General features: G+C 34.9%; 2 protein-coding genes across 4 annotated transcripts; both read right to left on the bottom strand.

The window, feature by feature from the left end:
• Positions 1–1890: 1890 nt before the first annotated feature.
• Positions 1891–10811, bottom strand: LOC112028328 (E3 ubiquitin-protein ligase UPL4). The gene is made up of 18 exons (XM_024060997.2): positions 10594–10811; positions 9509–10189; positions 9284–9394; positions 9062–9178; positions 8793–8951; positions 8534–8695; positions 7261–7413; positions 7058–7179; positions 5820–6975; positions 5598–5645; positions 4008–5243; positions 3643–3873; positions 3451–3555; positions 2963–3043; positions 2807–2875; positions 2583–2711; positions 2402–2485; positions 1891–2302 (listed from the first exon to the last, which is right to left on the bottom strand). Exons 2-18 carry the CDS (start codon positions 10145–10147, stop codon positions 2237–2239), a joined length of 4668 nt encoding a protein of 1555 aa, XP_023916765.2. The 5' UTR covers positions 10148–10189; positions 10594–10811; the 3' UTR covers positions 1891–2236.
• A 2361-nt stretch (positions 10812–13172) lies between these two features.
• LOC112028336 (nuclear transcription factor Y subunit B-10) lies at positions 13173–18745 on the bottom strand. Of its 3 annotated transcripts, XM_024061010.2 has the most exons (7): positions 18593–18745; positions 18187–18426; positions 17972–18101; positions 17809–17814; positions 17572–17646; positions 17433–17483; positions 13173–13491 (listed from the first exon to the last, which is right to left on the bottom strand). In XM_024061010.2, the coding sequence occupies exons 2-7, from the start codon at positions 18405–18407 to the stop codon at positions 13447–13449; spliced, it is 528 nt and encodes a 175-aa protein (XP_023916778.1). In that variant the 5' UTR covers positions 18408–18426; positions 18593–18745; the 3' UTR covers positions 13173–13446. The 3 variants fall into 3 exon arrangements, with proteins under 3 accessions (XP_023916778.1, XP_023916779.2, XP_023916782.2); XM_024061011.2 differs by lacking the exons at positions 13173–13491; positions 17433–17483; positions 17572–17646; positions 17809–17814 and having other exon boundaries at positions 17936–18101; positions 18187–18429; XM_024061014.2 differs by lacking the exons at positions 13173–13491; positions 17433–17483; positions 17572–17646; positions 17809–17814 and having other exon boundaries at positions 17936–18101; positions 18187–18414.
• Positions 18746–19281: the final 536 nt, after the last annotated feature.

Genomic DNA, 19281 nt, shown 5'->3' with positions numbered 1-19281 from the left:
TTGTATTTGCAATGTAATCTTACTTTATAGATGCAAAATGTGTCCAACGTTTTTGCAACAATGTAAGTTTTCTTTGTAAGTACAATGTAAAACAAGAATTTCCCTTAAATTTAATAATGTGTTTTTTTTTTTTTTTTTGAGTGATAAAGGCAAATTTATTATTTATTTAAAATAAAAATAGCAAGGTCCTAGCCAGACAGTGCTTGTCCTACTACATACTCAAGTTATCAAAATACATAAAAAAAATAAAACATCAAAAGGTGGGTTATCAAACGCCACAAAATCTTGATCTAGTCTAACGCCTCTTTTAGCAAATACATTAGCACACTTGTTTTCATCTCTACTTCTCTAAAGCGATGCTTGATTGTTTTCATCTCTACTTCTCTAAAGCAATGCTTGATTTTCTTCAATGGGAGGCATTGGAGGAGCTCCTTGCAGTCATCAACAAGATTGCATTTATTAATTAAATATAAAAATATTATATTTTTTCAATATAATTAAATTCAACCATATGACTCAATAATAATAAAATTACACAAATTGAATTTAATTGAGAAATACAAAGTACAACATCTAAGAAATAGTACTCTTATAATTTCTTCATTTAATTGGCGAACAAAAGGTATAACATGTCTATAATCCTCTTTCTCATGTGTTAGCCAAGATCTAATACATTCTATCTCATGGTTACGCTAAACAAAACCATTCTAGATTGTTGTTACTTGTTGGTATCTAAGACTATCTATATACTTCATGGAGCCTAAAACAGAGTTCCCCCAATACCAAAACCTCATCTAGCCCCAATTTAAATTGGCTAACAAAATATGAGTTTTGAAGCAAATACAAGTTTCATGACAGTTAGAAATGAATTAACACATAATATTGATACTTTGATAGTCAAGAATATAAAAGACAGATAAACAATAAAAATTTATATAGATATACTTGTTTAGAACATCATACAAACTTTTAAGGATAGTAGTTGGATTGTTCCACACTTTTACGAACTGAAGTACTAGGTTTAACTGCTTAGGTAGGCTATGATGCCAAATAACAACAGAGAAGAAATTCTCACTTTAAGTTATACGAAAGAAAACTTATTTTACATTCGTTGATTTTTAAAAGTTGTTCTTTTGTAGAACAGGTGTAGTGAAAGAATACATATAAAAGCTAGATAGATAGATAAGGATGATTACATAGTTGTCATAACTTTACTAAAATGGCCTTAGTAGTATTCTTTTCACTTCCTATTGACAGTATTCGCACAGGTCCAAATTATCCAAGTTCTCTCAAATCCATCATTATACCAATATATCGTATTTTAGTAAGTCCAAGGACAACTTATCTCACAAAGCTTTTCATAACTTCCTGAAGCGCCAGGCTGTGAATGGTGGGAAATAAAAGTAATGTGAGTGATTGATCTTCAGGCTGTGAATGGTGGGAAATAAAAGTAATGTGAGTGATTGATCAGGTGAAAATGATCGCTATCCTCTTACTCTTGAAACTAATCATCTCACCAAGCTATGCCCATAACAAAGTTGACCTTATTTAGCACCTTTTGAGTCGGTTTGAATACTGCTTATTACTGAAAACATTGTAATAAAATAATTTTTAAATGTGTGAATACTGCCATGTAACCCAGTTTTAAAGCAAAATTGGTTAAATTTTGTACATGCAAATCCTGTGAACCGTGCACAAGACTCACAAAAAAAATGCCAAACGCAGACGTTTAGTGTTTTCAGTGCAATCCAAACATACACTTTATCTTCAACTCAGTATGGACATGGTTATGGTGAAAGCCAGAATCGACTGAGACAGGAGAAACACGGCAGCACACAAAATAAACATGGCAGTATGCAGGGTATTTTCCCCGTACATACCATAAAACTATTATTGCAGCAGGAACAAAAGAGCAACTATATATAATGATAAAAATCTATATACACAGCTTTATACATGAAATGTTGGAAGTGCAACCCATCAATCTGAAATTCCCCTTCTTTTCCTGTACAGTTCCCCAACATGAAATAGATAAACCACCTGTAATTACAGGTTATTTACATATCCCTCCAATTATAGTCAGCAAAGAAAGGAGCTTCCTTTTGTTCCAAACAATCAGCTCCGCCTCAACAATCAGCTCCTCCTTAACCAGCCAGTCTTTTATCTACACCACCAACACCTACTCTAATAATTACAATTTCACAATAGAGCACCTGTTGGACAGCGATGTCTGACGCTATGATAAGTGGAATGATCCTTGTCCTTCTGTTATGGCATATAAGAGCTTCTCTCTCATCTTCTCCTGAAACAAACAAACAAAAAAAGTTCAGAAGACATTTTTTCAATGTTTTTCTGTAACAGTTTCAATGAAAATGTGTGCTAGAAAGCCAAGAGAGTTCACTTTTGAAGAGTAAGCTGGCAGCTTAAGATAATTTGCACACGTCATCACACTAGGTAGGTCAATGTCAGCCCAGTTGCCACAATGCTGTTTAAAACACACAGACAATAAAGAAATAGTCAGATAATGACTCAAGAAAGAACAAAAGGCGAATTAAGCAAGCAGATATTTTGATGGTACAGACCTTTCGAACAATTGTCAACTTTGGATTGAGAGACGCCAAACCTCCCGGGGGAAGCCTAGGTGCCCCAGTCACAAACTGCAGAAATGCTCGTCGCTGTCCATGGTCAAACTCTTGTATGATTTCCAGCAACTGAAATTGCAGAAGAAGCAGGTGATTTTCTAGATTATGAATGCAAGTGTTGATTAATAGATAAGTAAATACATAAAAGATGTATGAACACTGACATTGACTACTGGAGGACTGCTGGATGTGTATCCATGATCAAACTTGATATGATCCAGGAGCTCGTTGAACTGATTAAAAGAATGTATAACATCTTTAGTAAATATAATCAGTACCCCAAATACATAATGAAATATTTAAAGTGATATGATACATACAGCCCAAGAATCATGTTCTCCACATAGTAAACGCTCTAGTTCCTTTTCAGTAAAAATCTGAAGATGTTCAATAGGGAAAACCTGAAAAACCAAATAAAAAACATTCACAAAATGGATTATCATATTGCTCATAGAAAAGTACATACACAGTACAATAAAATCAAATTAATAATAAAAAAGCTAAGGAGACTCCAAGTTTGTTCAGAGGTGACAGTGGTAAATGAGGTAACCAGAGACTATAAAATAGGAATGTGTCTAAATTGAAGCTCTAGGATTAGAATGTGATTTCTACAATAAAATGGCTGCATTGCACCTTATGTAGCATTTGAAGGTAAAAACCAACCATGGAAATGAGGGCATCATAAAAATTGAAGCCATTACCATAACAAATTTCAAAATAGGAATTTTGAAAAGAAATGATGCTGTTTCAATTTTTTTTTTAATAATTCATGCCTACTTCATAAAAAAAAGCATGTAATAGTACAGACCTGGTTAAATCCGGATTTAAAAGCTTCTACTTGTCTAGAAATTCCACTGTTTATAGTTGCATCCACAACAAGCGAGATATATTCCTCCAAGTTACTCATATTAACCTGGTAAAACATGAATAAAGTTCAGAACATACCTCATCATTTGAAAGATGACCCAAAAAAATGCATTCATATTGAAGTGTGCATTACCATTTTATGATCAGCGCCAGAAGTAAGTACATAGTCAGGATACCCAGGGAGAGTAAAATCAAGGAAAAGATCTTCAATTCTGGTATTCCGAAAGCATGAATCAAATTCAGGTGGTGAATTTTCTTTGCAGACAGATTCCAAAAACTTTTTCCTATTAACAAGAGCCTGAAACTCTAGCAATGTCCTACCAAGCTCAGGATCAAATGACTGGATGTCATAGAGAGTAAGTTCCTAGAAAAAATTAATACAAACAATAAATTATTAAAGAAGTCAAGGTTTAAATAATAACACTATCATGCAGACTAACTGCTAACCTGACAATCCTCTACAGAGTTGCACTAATTTTACATAGAATTGGGACATACCTGGCCAATAATGAGTTTATAAAAGGCTTTAGAGAAATGAAGATCCAAGACCCTTCCATCTTGAAGAGACTTTGCAACCACTTGGCCCAAAAGGACAAACTTTTTCACAACTTCAGAAAACCGGTCATCAGATGTATTTAAACTAGATGGCCATGGACATGGGAAAAGTCCAGAAGGTGACATCAGAATTGCCATATCCTCAGCCTGTAAGCTTGTCCTGGAGGCAAATGAACTGTGATCCTCCCTCCACATAACTAGGCCAGACTTCTGGAACTCATGACTGACCAGGGTATAGAATTCCAATGTCGGACCAAGACCAGTACCAACTTCTTCATTATATTCCACTTCAATAAGCACTTTATGACGTGCATGCAGGTCCATCATTTGGGCAGCAGAGTCCAGAATCTGGTTGCGGAAAACTAAAAACTTCTTACGCGGCAAACTGCTAGAGCTGGGCCGCCTGTCGCTAGTGGGCCCTGAATTACTATGAGACAGTTGATGAGATTGAATTTGCAGTTGACCAAATGCTGCCAACCGGAAGTACTTGCATCTTGCCTCAAAACTAAATAGAAAAGGGCAAGAAGCCATTAACTGTTTACACCAAGAAGGCATACCACCAGTGGACACAGACAAAGAGTCCCGCATCTGCTGTTCTAGTTTTTCTGTCAATTTATTGCTTACAAACTCATTCTGTGGCACTGAAGGAACTACTACCCTTAGACCATCCAAGTTATCAATTTTTCCTTCAGCAAAAGCACATACTCTTTCACGGGACATCAGATGAAATGCATTTCGGGCCAAGCCTTCCAAGCTTTTGAGCAGAAATAGTATATCATAAGTAGGACTTGACCTCTCCAAGTCAGAAGTGAGTTCACAACCAAACATGCTAGAGAAAAATGGAGTGTATTGCATATATGCCCTGACATTATCTGGAACAATGAAATTTTCTTCAGACGGAATAAATTCTTGAGAATTATTTTGGATAGGTTCCACAGCTCTTTTATATGTTAAAGTGTACACTTGACTCCACAATTTTGAACAAGTTATAAATTCATTTTCTTTTATTTGTTGGTGGAGAATTGTTTGGTATAGTGTCAGTGTCCTATCCAGCTGTTGCTCTTCAAGGCAAAAAACCAGTTTCGGTGAAGCATCTTCCTCGCTACAAGAGGCAGGATGCTGAATTTCCTTATTGGTGTCTGGGTCTGAAGGAATGTGTAATTCTTGCTCCACAGGCTCCTGTAATGCAACATAATAAATAGATATCTAAGAACAGTGATAATACCTTGGTGCTAAAAAGGAGGAGAAGAAGACACAGCTCTAAAACTGGAATTTACACCACCGGTATACTTCCATTACTAACCCAATTCAGATGATGAAAAGTTTGTTAGGTGCAGAAAAAGCATGTAACATCGGATCAAAGCCATGATCACGAATCCAAATAGGAAAGTGATATTTACATAGAAAAAACAATTTAGTATAGATAAGGTCAAGATTAGCTGAGTTAAGATCATAAACTGATGATAAGGGATCAACTAGAAGATTAACAATTTAGTATAGAAAAAACAATTTGTAAGGATTTGTCTGTCTTACAGTGACTGCTTCTTCAGGTGCAGACTGAGACAATTTAGCATCATCTTCCTGCGGAAAATTATAACTGAGATTAAATAAATGCTCAAAGATTCATAAATTCCATGTAAATCAGAAAATTCCCTTCCCCCACCACCTATCCCTTTGAAAATAAAATAAAACAAAACAAATCAGAATCTTTCTTGTCTCTAGAAGAATCAATTTAGCTTAAATAATCCATATAACCTGCATATTAGGCAAATCTGTGGACATACTGTCATGTTCCATGTGAGGTAAACTTTCTCCTGGGCCAGCACTTGCATTTGATGGTAAATCAGGTGGTAGACTATCTGTCTGGCCCATAGCACAACTGGATGACTCAATGTGCTCATTTCTTTTAATGCTAACTTTAGGCCACAGATATCCTTCAATGGCATCCAAAGAGCAAAAAGGATCAACAGTTTGAACATCTTCAGAATAGTCACAAAGGCATGTCTCTACATCTCCTCGCACAAAACGAACTTTTAGACATGGATGTAGTGTGCGGCGTCCACTTGGAATCATGGCATAAGAGTTCCTTTGCTTGGATCCATGGCTCAAAATAACTGGAAAATTCTCCAAAGAAGATAGTGCACTCTGTAATTTTTGTATCAGCACCACTAGGGGCAAGTCCACAGAATGGGGCTCTGAAGAAGACAAGAACAGCCTTGCAAACACCTCAAATCGCTTTTCTACAACAATGAAATGACCATTTACACCCTGACCCTCACACTTTTCTCTTAGGTACTGGCTATTGGATAGGTAATTCAGCAGTGATCTCGTAATCCCACTTTCAATAAATTCAAAAGTGGAAATGGTTTCCCTTCCATTAAGATTAGCCATAATTTGATGCAATATACAATAAAACCTCTCTTCAGGCTCAGCAGGAACATCATTACCGATTGTCATGTTAACCAAATCGCTTAAAGTAGTAGACAAAGTTCTAAGCTTTTGAAGAATATCAGTCACTCCTTTCTCGGAGTCATATAATTTTGGTGCAAAGTAATTAGTCTTTATGTGCTTCGCGAGATTGTGAACAGAATCCTTTTCAAGCTTGCAACTACCAGTTTCTGATGCTGTAGCAGATTGACCAGTAGCAAAAGCATAACATAAGCATCTCAGGACCTCCTTTGAAGCTAATTTCTGACTTGATTCAAACGGTAGCTGTATGCCACTGAATACTGGAAACATCAACTGCGAACAGTTTTCTTGTGTTAGCAGTGCATCAATAGCAAAGAAGATACCTTCCTTGATGAAGGAATTCAGGAAAATATCAGAAAGCTTTTGCAGGATCATCTCAGCAATCTGTAGGGCTACCAATAGCACATGCTGATCCTTTCTAGTGAATACTCCAGCCAAAAAGCTGCCAATTAGACAGATAAATTTGAGCTTGAGTTAAAATATAATTTAGATTTTCTAACAAAAAGACAAGAAACCTGGTTCACCTTGAAATGTTGGCATTCTTCAGCAATTCAAGAAGCATGTCAGATTTGCTCAAATAAACTAACTTGTTGACAACAGATAGGCAGCCATAGCAAACATATAAATTTGCACCAGAATTAACCACCTGTCCAAGTGTTGCAGGAAATATTACAAAGCCATGGAAGAAAAATAAAAATCAGTTGAACAGAAATATTCAGAAACCAACCTGGATCAACAAGGGAAGTATATCCATCCCAAATTTTTGCAGAAGACTGGGGCAGTTAACTAAGAAAGCTTCCTTATCTGACATTTGTTGAGCATCTAGATCTCTGGCTGAAGTAGGTAGAAGCTCATTAAGCAACTTCAGAACTTCATATACCTGAGGATGAAAAAATAGCAATAACAACACCATTCCCTTTTATAGCATGGAACCCATAATACAATTTCACAAGCAAAATTGGAAAGCATTCAATGAATGTATACTAATAATGGTCTTCCAGTCAAGAATGAACACATAACCATCTATATTATAGAACAATAACTAAATTCCAAGACTCACATACAAAATCAAAAAGCAATCAGTGAATGTATAACAGTGAAAGTACATTCACTGAAAGTTTCAGCCAAATTAACACAATATACAACCAATCACCACAATCTTTGAACTACAATCTTGCAGAAAACTCAGTGATCTGAGATCTCCAATAGGCATATTCTCTGAATCCAGAGGCATACACATGTGACTTATTAACAGCTAGCACACTCGGTATTTCTCTAGCCATACATAGAGTTCTTCCATTAAAAATAAAATATTAAAGGCCATTAATTTGCACATTGGCAACATGTGAATCTGAGATCCTTAAGTACAGCTTGCAGACCAATACTCAAGGAAAAAGGCATGGGTGTCACAAAATCCTTCAGCATGGGTTGAGGAGTTTGCATGCAGTTTCAAACAGGTCTTCATATGATTAGACAAATAAAAGTAGACTTTTCCCAATAAGAACGCATTTACAGTAATTCAAAAACTGGAACATGCAATGTTGAAAAACATGTATCTAAATGGAATTTCAGTAGATCAATTCTCACCTCTTACCAAAACATGCATAGGTAAATATTGTGATTATGTGCTAACTCTTACTCTTACCTCCAGAAAGACAAGAATTTTCTTCCCTACTGTATAGTTAAGAAACAAACATCTAATGAATTCTTTTTCATTTAGCCCTCCAAAAAAAATACTAGAACTAACAGCCATCTTTCTCTCCAGTCCCACAGAAAAATAATTTTTTTTAAAAGCTTTCATAATCAATTACAAAGGCATATAAAAATTATTATCTTGATCTCTTACATGCATATAGGAGGTTGTTTTGAGGCACATGGAAGTACAAAAGCTCCAATGTATCTTTTTACCATTACCATGAATAAAAATTGATTTTCCAAGGATTCAATCCACATTGATGCCATAGGAGATAAAACAGAGTTGTATAGGCAAAGATGTAAACCTGGTTGCATTGTCCATCCACTGTATGAGGAGAAGACATTCCATGTGAGAGGTCATAAGTGGATAATATATCCTTCAATATGCTGCTTATATTGAGCTCATATAGAGCTTTGAAGGCTACAATTGAACCAGAAGAAAGTTTGACAAGTATCCCAATCAAACCCTGCCAAAATATAGTTTAAAAGTCAAGATTACTCTTTTAAAGTAGTAATATCAGAAAAGAGCTGGTTCAAATGCAAAATTTAGAATATTTTGCCTACATTATAAATAGGTCGGGATACAGTTGTTCGGCTATTCAAGTCTAGAAGATGTACAATTTGACCAATCAGCGCATTCTTACAAAGTTCATCCAGCATCTCGGAAGACTGACTTACTTGCTCCACTATTTTAATCAAGCAAATAGCAACATATTCGACAAGCTGAGAATTTGAAATAAAAACTTAGTGGAAGGTTAATAAAAGATGAATTGACAAAATAATATTTCTTAAAAAAATAAATAATAATAAAAAACTCTATAAACAGTTCATGCCTGTCTATCCTCATGCTGAAGAAGATTGCACAGTATGGGAACAGCCTCCATAAAACGTGAAGGAGATTCTGATGGAAGTTTCTTACATATGTTCACCACAGTGGATAGAGCAACCCTCTGATGCAAACAGAATAGGGGGAAATTATGTTTAAAACACCCTCAAGATAAAACAACTGCAAATATCATCATATTCCAAATAAAAACGTATTTATATTGGCTTGCCTGTACACTTGTTGGGAAGAATTCAATAAAATTTAGGACAGCCATAATTGCCCCAGCCTGTAAGCAAGCAAGTGGTTGCTCCCGTGATATCTTCTCCAAAGCTTGCAAACACTACAACAAAACAGTATTTATAACTATAAGTTCCCATATAACAACAAACTTTCCTTGTATGGTCATATATGTCTTAGACTGGATAACACAACTAATCATGTATAACTTCATTACCTGTTCAGCAACATCCACGTACTCAAAAACCATTAATCGACAAAGAGCAGGAACTGCATCATGCCTAATTAAGAAATTAGATGACCGAGGATACACATCACAAATATAAGTTATAGCCCTTATAGCCAGCAACATTATATCCGGATTACTCTCGTGCTTTGCATATTTTACAAGAAGTGGAGCTAATGAGTCGGAAATCATGCTTGAAAGTGAATCCTCTGTACAAAACGACAACACTTCACACAACTCAGTAAGCGCAGCCAGTTGCCCTGAAGGCTCGGATTCTTCACTCAAACTTGTTAAAATCCTCTTGAATTTCCCATGATCACCGGAAGATCTCTGCCTCTGATAATCACGATAGTCGCGAAGATTGTTACGCCTCTGCCCCGCGTCATCAGAATCACAAGACCCATATGCTGAATCCCTCTCGGGTTCCCCCTCTGATCGGCTTGAAGCCGAAGCAGAAGAGGAAGTGTCCATATCATTGTCATGGGTTTCATGTATTGAATGTGTGGAGTTCATATGGGTCTGAACTGAGGAGTTGGATGAACTGGGTCTAAAATCCAATGAACTACACGCCCTCTTATCAGCTGGCAATTCATCAACCATTTCAGTACGCTTTTGTCCACGATTACCCATTTATGATCAACAAAACACAGAAACTCAATAAAAATAGCCACCCTGTATAGTCCAAAATCTTCATCAGATGAACCATATAGATTATCTTTCTCATTAAAATTCCAAACCCACAAATACCATAATCATCAGAATAATCAATAAAAATTTACTCTTTCCCAAGTTGAAACTTCCATTTACATAAAAACAACACAACAGAAATTTACAACCCAAATAAAAAAATAAAATAAAAAACTGTGCTTGATCAAAATTAGTCAATTCTAACAAGAAAAATCAAACACAATCCAAAAGAATCTATACAATATGAGATATACAATTTCACAGGTAAAAAAAAAAACGAAGAGGAAAATTTAAGATCAGCTAAAAGAAAATGATACAACTTGATGACATTAAACAAAATTATATTAAAAAAAAACAAAAAAAAAAAAAAATTGATGATTTTACGGTACCAAGTTTGCAGTTGTTTTTATCAAGTCTTTGGAGAGAGCGAATAGTTCTATACGGAATCTAGGGCAAACTGCTTCTTCTTCTTTCTTCCTCTGTTTTCTTTCTTTGTTTTCTTTGGCGATTAAAATTAAGGTCTGTGATGCTGATTGTGATTTTGATGGCGATGAAGAAGAGGGCGTGAGTGTGAACAATAAGAGCTTGTGTATGTATCAATCTATCTCTATGACTCTATTTATATTTATATATGTGTGGATTTATTTAATTAATTGTAATTAGAGTTGTTATTAACACAGTAAAATAGTGATGCTGTGTATGTGTGTGTGGGTGAGGTGCATTCAGGGTTGGTGTAGGGTCAGGTTTGGCCGTAGAAAAGTAGGGTTGTGATTATCGTGATTTGACGTGGAGCTTAAACTTGGAATCCACGGTTAGGGTTTTCCCTTGAGAATCTGAGATGATAAGAATTGTTAGCTTGATCAAGTCATTTGGACCGTCCGATTAGGGAGTCTTTGTTTGGCTGGCTGTTGCACCGCCTTATCCTGTTTTCCTCTCTTTCTTTTTTGGGCCTGGGCTTGGGCCGAGTATTGGTAATGCTTGATGTTCACTGCCGTTTGGTGATAACTGATAAGTTAGTGATAATATAGATCACAAAAATAAGTAGTTACGATATTCATTGTCATATTTAATTTCTAAAAGTAATGAAGTCGGTGATAAGTCACTGATATAAGTAGTTATGATATTCATGGCCATATCAATTAATAAAGGTTATGAAGTAAAATTTGTAATATTTTTATATCAATTTATATAAGTTATGAAGTAAAATTTGTAATATTTTAAACATTTTTTAAGTTTATATTTGCTTATTTATATCTAATAAAAAAATGTTACAACTTACCATCATTATAGAATTATTTATGGCGTATTCAAATCTTATTTATGGCATATTCTAATCCAAGGTTTTTCTTTTCTTTTCTTTTTTAATGGAAGGATGTTAAAAGATAGTCAAGCACAATCTACTAGTGCTGTATTCATCACTAACCACCAATGGGTGAAAAATAAAAGCTACTTATAAAAGAGATTGAGATGATATCTCCTTTATTTTTGACTGTAAAAGGGAAATTATTATCTATTCATTCATTTCAATTCTATCTCTACCTACTATACCCAAAAAAGTTGAGCATTTTGTATTTGTTTCTGTAGCTTTTTCCCTCTCCCCCAAATCCATAATCCATGATAGGGCTGTTAAATGAATGAGAATGTTCTTAAAAATTTAAGAAATTTTTAATTTTTGTTCTTGGAATTTTTAGGCAAAAATGTCTTTTTCAATTTCAATTTTTTTTTTAATAAACAGTAATACTTATTAGAACATACACGAAAATAATAATAGTATTTTAAACCAGGTATATAATATATATTCAGGTAAATCTTTTTAAATCCCTACTATCAATTCACTTCTTTAATAAAATGAAATAAGGGATAACTTGGTGATCAACCTATGGAGAGAAGAGAATCCTTAAGGAGAGATTACCCAAAATTGTTTTGTATGATTCTCCACTTGAGAAGGAAATTGTAAAAAGATTTTGCCGCTAGCATCAGGTATGGAATATTTCAAAATATTCCTAGTAATGGAAATTATTATAGTAAAGCCATTTGCTTTGATGGAGAGCAAAACACCAGTGACGTAACATTGCAAAATTTTAATCACTTATCAACCTAATTTCAACACATATGGACAAAGGCTAGCAAAAAGATACAGAGATTGGGAAAAGACTTTAGTAAAAAGAGACAAAGGGCAGAGCTATGAGGCTCTTTTATAATGTTTAATTTTACTAACAAGAACCAATCACAAGCTGATCCCAAAGCACCATTATCGCCTTTGAACGTAGAGGGGAAGGAAGTGGCAACATTGGTGCGCCGCACCGAGTCAGACACGCAAAAGCATATGCAATTGACGCAGAACTTAAGCCACGAAAATAAAGTAACCCATTGACGTGGAAAAATGCAGCATTTTACTCCCCACATTTTCCTTTACTAAATTACCCTCTATCTAGAATCACATCACATGAAGGTTACCCATAGTAATTAAAACTAATATTATAAAGAAGACAACTGTGTCGAAAAGATTCCTTCCTACCTTGAACTTGAAAACAGAGCTCTTCCAAGAAAGAAGTAAACAGAGAAGCATTCTTGCTACTCAAGAACTCTCTCACCTTGTCAAAACCAGAAACAACACCTTGTTGAAACCCAGTAACAAGAGCAAAGAATAAAGAAAATTATTAAGTTTTCTTTCCCAGTGAAAAAAGGGATAGTTTGTGACTAGTAGTGAGTTTGCACTCATGACAACCTTTGCTCTTTTAACCTAAGAGCTCAAAGAGATGCAGGAAACCAAAACTGCAACCAGTTGACCTCAGTGTACTAAACACTTTGCCTAACTACTGTTTGATAGAGATTAAAAAAACACAGGAAACCCTTATCCTTTCGTTTACATCAATGCATTAGAAAATTCATAAAATTCTCGGGGTGAGCATTCTTCCTTACATCATCAGAAATTTTATATGGCAAAAAAAACCAAACAAAAAAACAGTTTCATAATCAGCTCCATAACATATTGCCAAAACACCCAGTTAATAAATCACAGGACCCAAGATTTTCAAAGTTTTCTTAAAATAAATATTTTAATTGAAAGACACCCCTAAATATACAAACCATACCTAGAATACATATGGATTGGACAAGAATGCCCAAAAGACCCTAAAATGTCAGTGTTCACATAAGAATAAATATTTGTTGTGGGCACTGAACAAGATCTCCTCAAGCAGGACGCCAAATGGTGGAATTAGTAAAGATCGAGCAGAAATCTAATCTGAGCCTTGCATAGGAATCATCAGATGTTGTGCCTGAGACTACAAACATTACAAGAGACCAGTATGTAAGTCTTAGAACCAACTAATATGGGGAATATTCATAGGGGGACGGTTAATGACAGACCAGATATATTGCTTCCTCATTAATCCCAACAGTCACCAAACCATGCGATGCATGGGAAAGTTTGGGAAAATATTTGCATGTATATATTTGATTAATAAATAAAAGCTAAACCAGAGATATTGATGAAAAAACAGATATAATTTAATTAGAATGTTTAGAGAAGACTAAACATAAATTAATTAGTGTTTGTTTAGTGTTGGGTTGCTTTAGTCTAATATAAAGGCAAATTCTAATTGGTTTCAAAGGCTAAAGTGGCAGCACAAGAAAGTCCTAAAATGCTTCCATATTACTTTCTTTCTTTTTTAAATATATTTTTTATATTACTTTTTTTTTTTTTTTTTTAATGATGTGAAACCTTACAAAAGCAATAAAAAAAAAAAAAAAAAAAAAAAAAAAAAACTAATTCAATCTTTATAAATGAAAAACCAAGAATGAATTTGGTTTTCATACAAAAATTTTGACAATAGATACAATCAAAATTAATTAGTTGTTAAATTTTCATGATCACTACCACTCATCTTGCTCATATATATAGACAGTAATATACATACACACACACACACACACATATCAACCATTTGTCTATATATATATATATATTTGACAGGGTAATACATTTTCAATAAGTATAAATAACAATAACTTTTAATTGTCCACTCTTTTTGTTGGTATACTAATTGTCTACTATGGTCGACCACAAGTCTTCAATATTACTCTAAATTATGTATTTAGATAATGTTCTATATAATATATCATCATTGTATAGTACCTGCCAGCAAAAAAAAAGTATTTGCCAACAAATGCAATTTTCCTAAACAATTATCATTCATTATATAACAATATTATTAGTCCACGGTAAAGATTGTCCCATGTAAAAGCAATTTAGAGTAATATAGGTACTATGTTTAAAATTTTCATCTTTTACTTTATTCATTCTTTCTTCTTCTTCTTCTTCTTTTTATTTTTTTGCACTTTATGTACGAAAAAGAAGTAACTTCTACCTAGAATCCATCAAACGGAAAATTTCTTAGAGAAAGAAAAAAATCGAGCTTGAAATTCGAAGCAAAGAATTGGGATTTTGGTAGAGAGGAATGAAATAATTACCACTGCAAATTTATTCTCCTTTGCAAGTCGGAGCTATTGACTGACCAGTGAAAGGAAAAAAAAAATCTAATTAGAGAATTGTGTCATAGAGGGGAAGAGAAACATGGAGAAAAGAGAGAAGAGAGATAGTTAGAGAGAGATCTATAGGAAGAGGAGAGACAAGAGTTAGTGACAATGAGGGTGTGAGGAGCGAAAAAGCAAAGGGAAGTGAGAAAACTTACCATGAGAGAGAGAAAGCGCCAAAAAATTATGTTTCCCACGGCCATAGACGAAGATAATATTTATAGGAGATGGAACACGTGAGAGAGAGATTGTTTTCCAAAAAAAAAATTTGGAAAACAACCTATCGAAAATAAGCCTTATTTTTATTAGAGTTTTCCGTTGACCAAAGATAGTTTTCCATTTACCAGGTTTTTTTTGTACTACCAAACACTGAAAAATGTGAAAAAATATCTTTGCAAAAGGTTTTCTAGCGAAACAAACAGAGCGTAAGTTGAGATATTCGTTTGGTAATTTTAGTTATAATATATTTTGAAAATTAGTTTTTTTTTTTTTTTCCTTTTCGAGAAGGTTAAAATTATTTATTGAATTACTTAGTTAACAATTTAACATCACACTAGATTGTGATCTAAGAATGAAAGCATAACGTTTACATCCTTTCTCTCTTGGGTTTGATCATACCAACACTATTGCTCCGGATCCCATCAAAACTCCACATTTAAGCGTGATTTCTCAACCCAAAAAAAAAAAAAATACATTTTTTTTTTCTTTTGACATCCAAAAAACTTACATTTATAAACTGGCTTAGGTTTGAAATACTTTTCCAAACAGTCATGATAAGTTTGGATTTAAAGCATAAAATGCTCGTGGAAGTTGATGACAAAAGGAAACCCCGTAGTACCTTTAGATGACTTTTTCAGGACTTTCAATAAGATCTGCCATATCGAACAATATTTAAAAGACTAATAGTCTTCCATGATATACAAAAATAACTTTCAACGACATGTTATTAGCATATCTTTGCTAATACATGATATGACAGCACAATACATAAAAAATAATCCAAGCATTGGAATAAATTAAACTTGACTTCATAGTTGATAGCTTGAAAAAATATAAATTACACTTAAACTACCCAAAAACAAACATGGCTTTAAGTATTGTTTAATACGTAGATGTTAGCCTACAATAGAGTTGATCATTACTTGGAGTCATTCAGACCTAACAACGCAAAAGATTACTGATTCATTCTTGCCCAAAACCAAAAGATAAGCATGGACGCCTACCAATACAGTCACCAAACTTGATTGTTGGAACTAAGCTCAAGATTAATCCCTTTAATTTTTAAATGCTAGATTGATGAAAATGAGACGTTCTTAAAAAAATTTCAACTGCAAACCAATTTTGTTTGAGAATGTTCGCAATAATCATGCCTTTCCATACACCATATTTCTTTTAAGCATGCCTATTAGGATCAAAGTTAACTAACAAAATTAACCTCCAAATAAACCCTACTAGAGCTAGAATGGATGAGAAATGGGAAGTTCCAGTGCAACAAAGGCCCTTTTCGGTTCTAGGTGTAAAATGACAACTTAAGGGAAATCAAAACAAAGTTATATCATAACCTAACAAAGTTTACAACTGTTAAATTACCAATTCTCCCAAAAGTTTAAGTTATTAGGAAATGGTGAATTTAGTCACTTAACCATAATTCTAACACTCCCTCTCATGTGTAGGCTCAAACTACTTTTTAGTGGGTGAGGCCTAACATGTGGGATTTTTAACATTTTAAATAGGAGGTAGAGTGAAAACAGGGGTCGAACTCAAGATCTTCTGCTCTGATACCATGTTAAATTACCGATTGTTCCAAAAACTTAAACTATTAGGAAATAGTGAGTTTAATCAACTAACCACACATTTCTAACAACAACGAGCAATGCTAGTATTCCATTTTTATAAGTCCTGCACTGTTCTAAGTTCCATTCACAGGACCTTACCCTACACCCCCATCATACTAATTAATTATGAAAATGATCCAACAGAAGTATTTAGTTTAGTATCAATGACATGTGCCTATATTGTATGTAATGAGTGGGAGAGAAAGAGAGACAGAGAGAGATTACTTGAGAAGTTGCGTAAGTTCCGCTCTCATCGTAGCTGCCTCCTTCGTTCGGACTCGACAGAACTTCCGCCACTGCAACCCTAGAAGAAGAAGCACTAGTCCATCACAAAACGACATCGTCAAGCAAAAAAAAAAAAAAAAAAAATTCAGAGAGAGAAGGGGACTCATTGTGGTTTGGTTTGTGTGTGTGAGTGAGTGAGTGAGTGAGAGAGAGTCTCTCTGTGTGTATTTGTGTGAAAGAGAGAGAGTTGGAATTGTTTACCTTATTGAAGAAAAATGGGTGTGAGAGAGGGAGAGGCTTTGGATGGAGCTGGGAAATGGAGGATCGGACGCTGGAGAAGAGAGGAGAGAGGAGACGACTCAGATGAGAGAATGAGGTTTATCAACACCATCCGTTTTTTTTTTTTTTTTTTTTTCCCTTCTTTAAGGAGTGAGGTTTTCTTTATATATATATATATATATATTTGGTAAGTTCCACTCACAGGACCTTACCCTACACCCCCATCATACTAATTAATCATGAAAACGATCCACCGGAAGTATTTAGTTTAGTATCAATGACATGTGCCTATATTGTATGTAATGTGAGAGAGAGAGAGAGAGAGAGAGAGAGAGAGAGAGAGAGATTACTTGAGAAGTTGCGTAATTAACACCTTGTGAGAAAGAACCTTGATGAGCAATCTGGACCATCACCAAAGGTAGCCACCATAAGATGCTAAGAAAATTTCACACATAAAAATTAAGCACATACAAAGCCACAAATCATCACCTGAGCATTTGGACTTGGCTGAACATCTTTCTTAGCAGATGATTCTCCACCCTTTGCTGATCCCTTGGTGTCACCCTATCAAATCCCATAATTTGCAAAACCCCAATATTCAAAATCCAAACACTCTTATAACGAAAACAATAAACCCAAACACATCAAAAAAATGGGAAATTCTAATAACCAGCCGCATCAATAAAAATTAAAAAATCAAAAAAGAAGAAGATAAATTTAACATACCTCCATCTACATCAGCACCAAGAAAAAAAAACCAGATAACAAGGAAGTAAAGAACACTCGGTCAGTCAAAACTTACACAACAAAAGCTCATTATCAGAAAAGATTAAAAAGGTAATTAAGGACAATAAATTCATTTTCATTGTTAAAAAGCCCAAATTTTGACCTCTCTGTATCTGGCGAGGTAAATCTTGAGTGGATCGATGTAGTCTTCAAACCCTAGAGTAGCCATAGCCCAAAGCAAATCATCTCCATTAATAGTCTTCCTCTTCTCTCTCTGGCACTTATCGCTAGCCCTACACGTTATTCAACCTCCAATTAATCAAACACACAAAAAAAAAAAAATACTAAGAACAAAGAGTGCGATCTATGCGTGATTACTCGCTGGTGATGAAGCTGATGAACTCAGAGACGCATTCTTGGACTGTTTCCTTGGCGTCCTTGGCGATCTTTCCATTGGCGGGGAGAGCCTTCTTCATGATCCGGCTAATGTTCGCGATCGGAAGAAACCGGTCCTGCTCGCGAACGTTGGCGCGCGGGCTCTGATCGCCGCTCTCGTCGTAGCTGCCTCCTCCGTTCGGACTCGTCGGAACTTCCGCCATCGCAACCCTAGAAGAAGCACTACTAGTCCATCACAAAACGACATCGTCAAACAAAAAAAAAAAAATCAGAGACAGAGAAAGGGACTCGTGGTGGTTTGGTTTGTGTGAGTGAGTGAGTGAGAGTCTCTCTGTGTGTATTTGTGTGAAAGAAAGAGAGAGAAAGAGAGAGAGTTGGAATTGTTTACCTTATTAAAGAAAAATGGGCGCGAGAGAGGGAGAGGCTCTGGATGGAGTTGGGAAATGGAGGATCGGACGCTGGAGAAGAGAGGATAGAGGAGACGACTCAGATGAGAGAGTGAGGTTTATCAGCACCGTCCGTTTTTTTTTTTTTTTTTCTTCTTTGAGGAGTGAGGTTTTCTTTTTCCTTTTATTCTCTTTTTTTTTTTTTTTTTTTGGCTGTGTGTGTGTGTGTGGGTAGGTAGGTAAGTTTCGTTTCGTTTATTTATATTTATATTTATATATTATTATTAATATATTATTCATTTCATGGTTCTTTTTCCGTCTTTTTTTGCTGTTACTGTTTTGAATTGAATTCCTCGATGCGATTANGTGTGGGGGATAAGGGTTAGGGTTCAAGTCTCTAGGAGAGAGTTTCATACACATATACACTTAAATTAGACTAGAGTAGAAATTTTATCTTGTAAAAAAAAAAAAAAAAAAAAAAAAAAAAACTCTCGTGTAACATAGGTTACATTAGAGTGGGTTATAAAATCGTGTAACCTCCCTCATTTGTGTAACTCGTGGCAAATAGAACATCTTTTTCCTCTCTACCATTCTCTCAGTTCTTTGGTTCTCTCCCATAGTTCTTAGGCTGTAGATATTATGTGACTTGCTCTAGTAGCAAGCACCACCATAAACAACAACCATTCGAGCT

Source organism: Quercus suber, unplaced genomic scaffold, assembly GCF_002906115.3.
Source record: "Quercus suber isolate HL8 unplaced genomic scaffold, Cork oak 2.0 scaffold_394, whole genome shotgun sequence".
Taxonomy (NCBI): domain Eukaryota; kingdom Viridiplantae; phylum Streptophyta; class Magnoliopsida; order Fagales; family Fagaceae; genus Quercus; species Quercus suber.
Note: the sequence above shows the minus strand (reverse complement) of the source record. Positions and strands in the feature narration are given on the sequence as shown.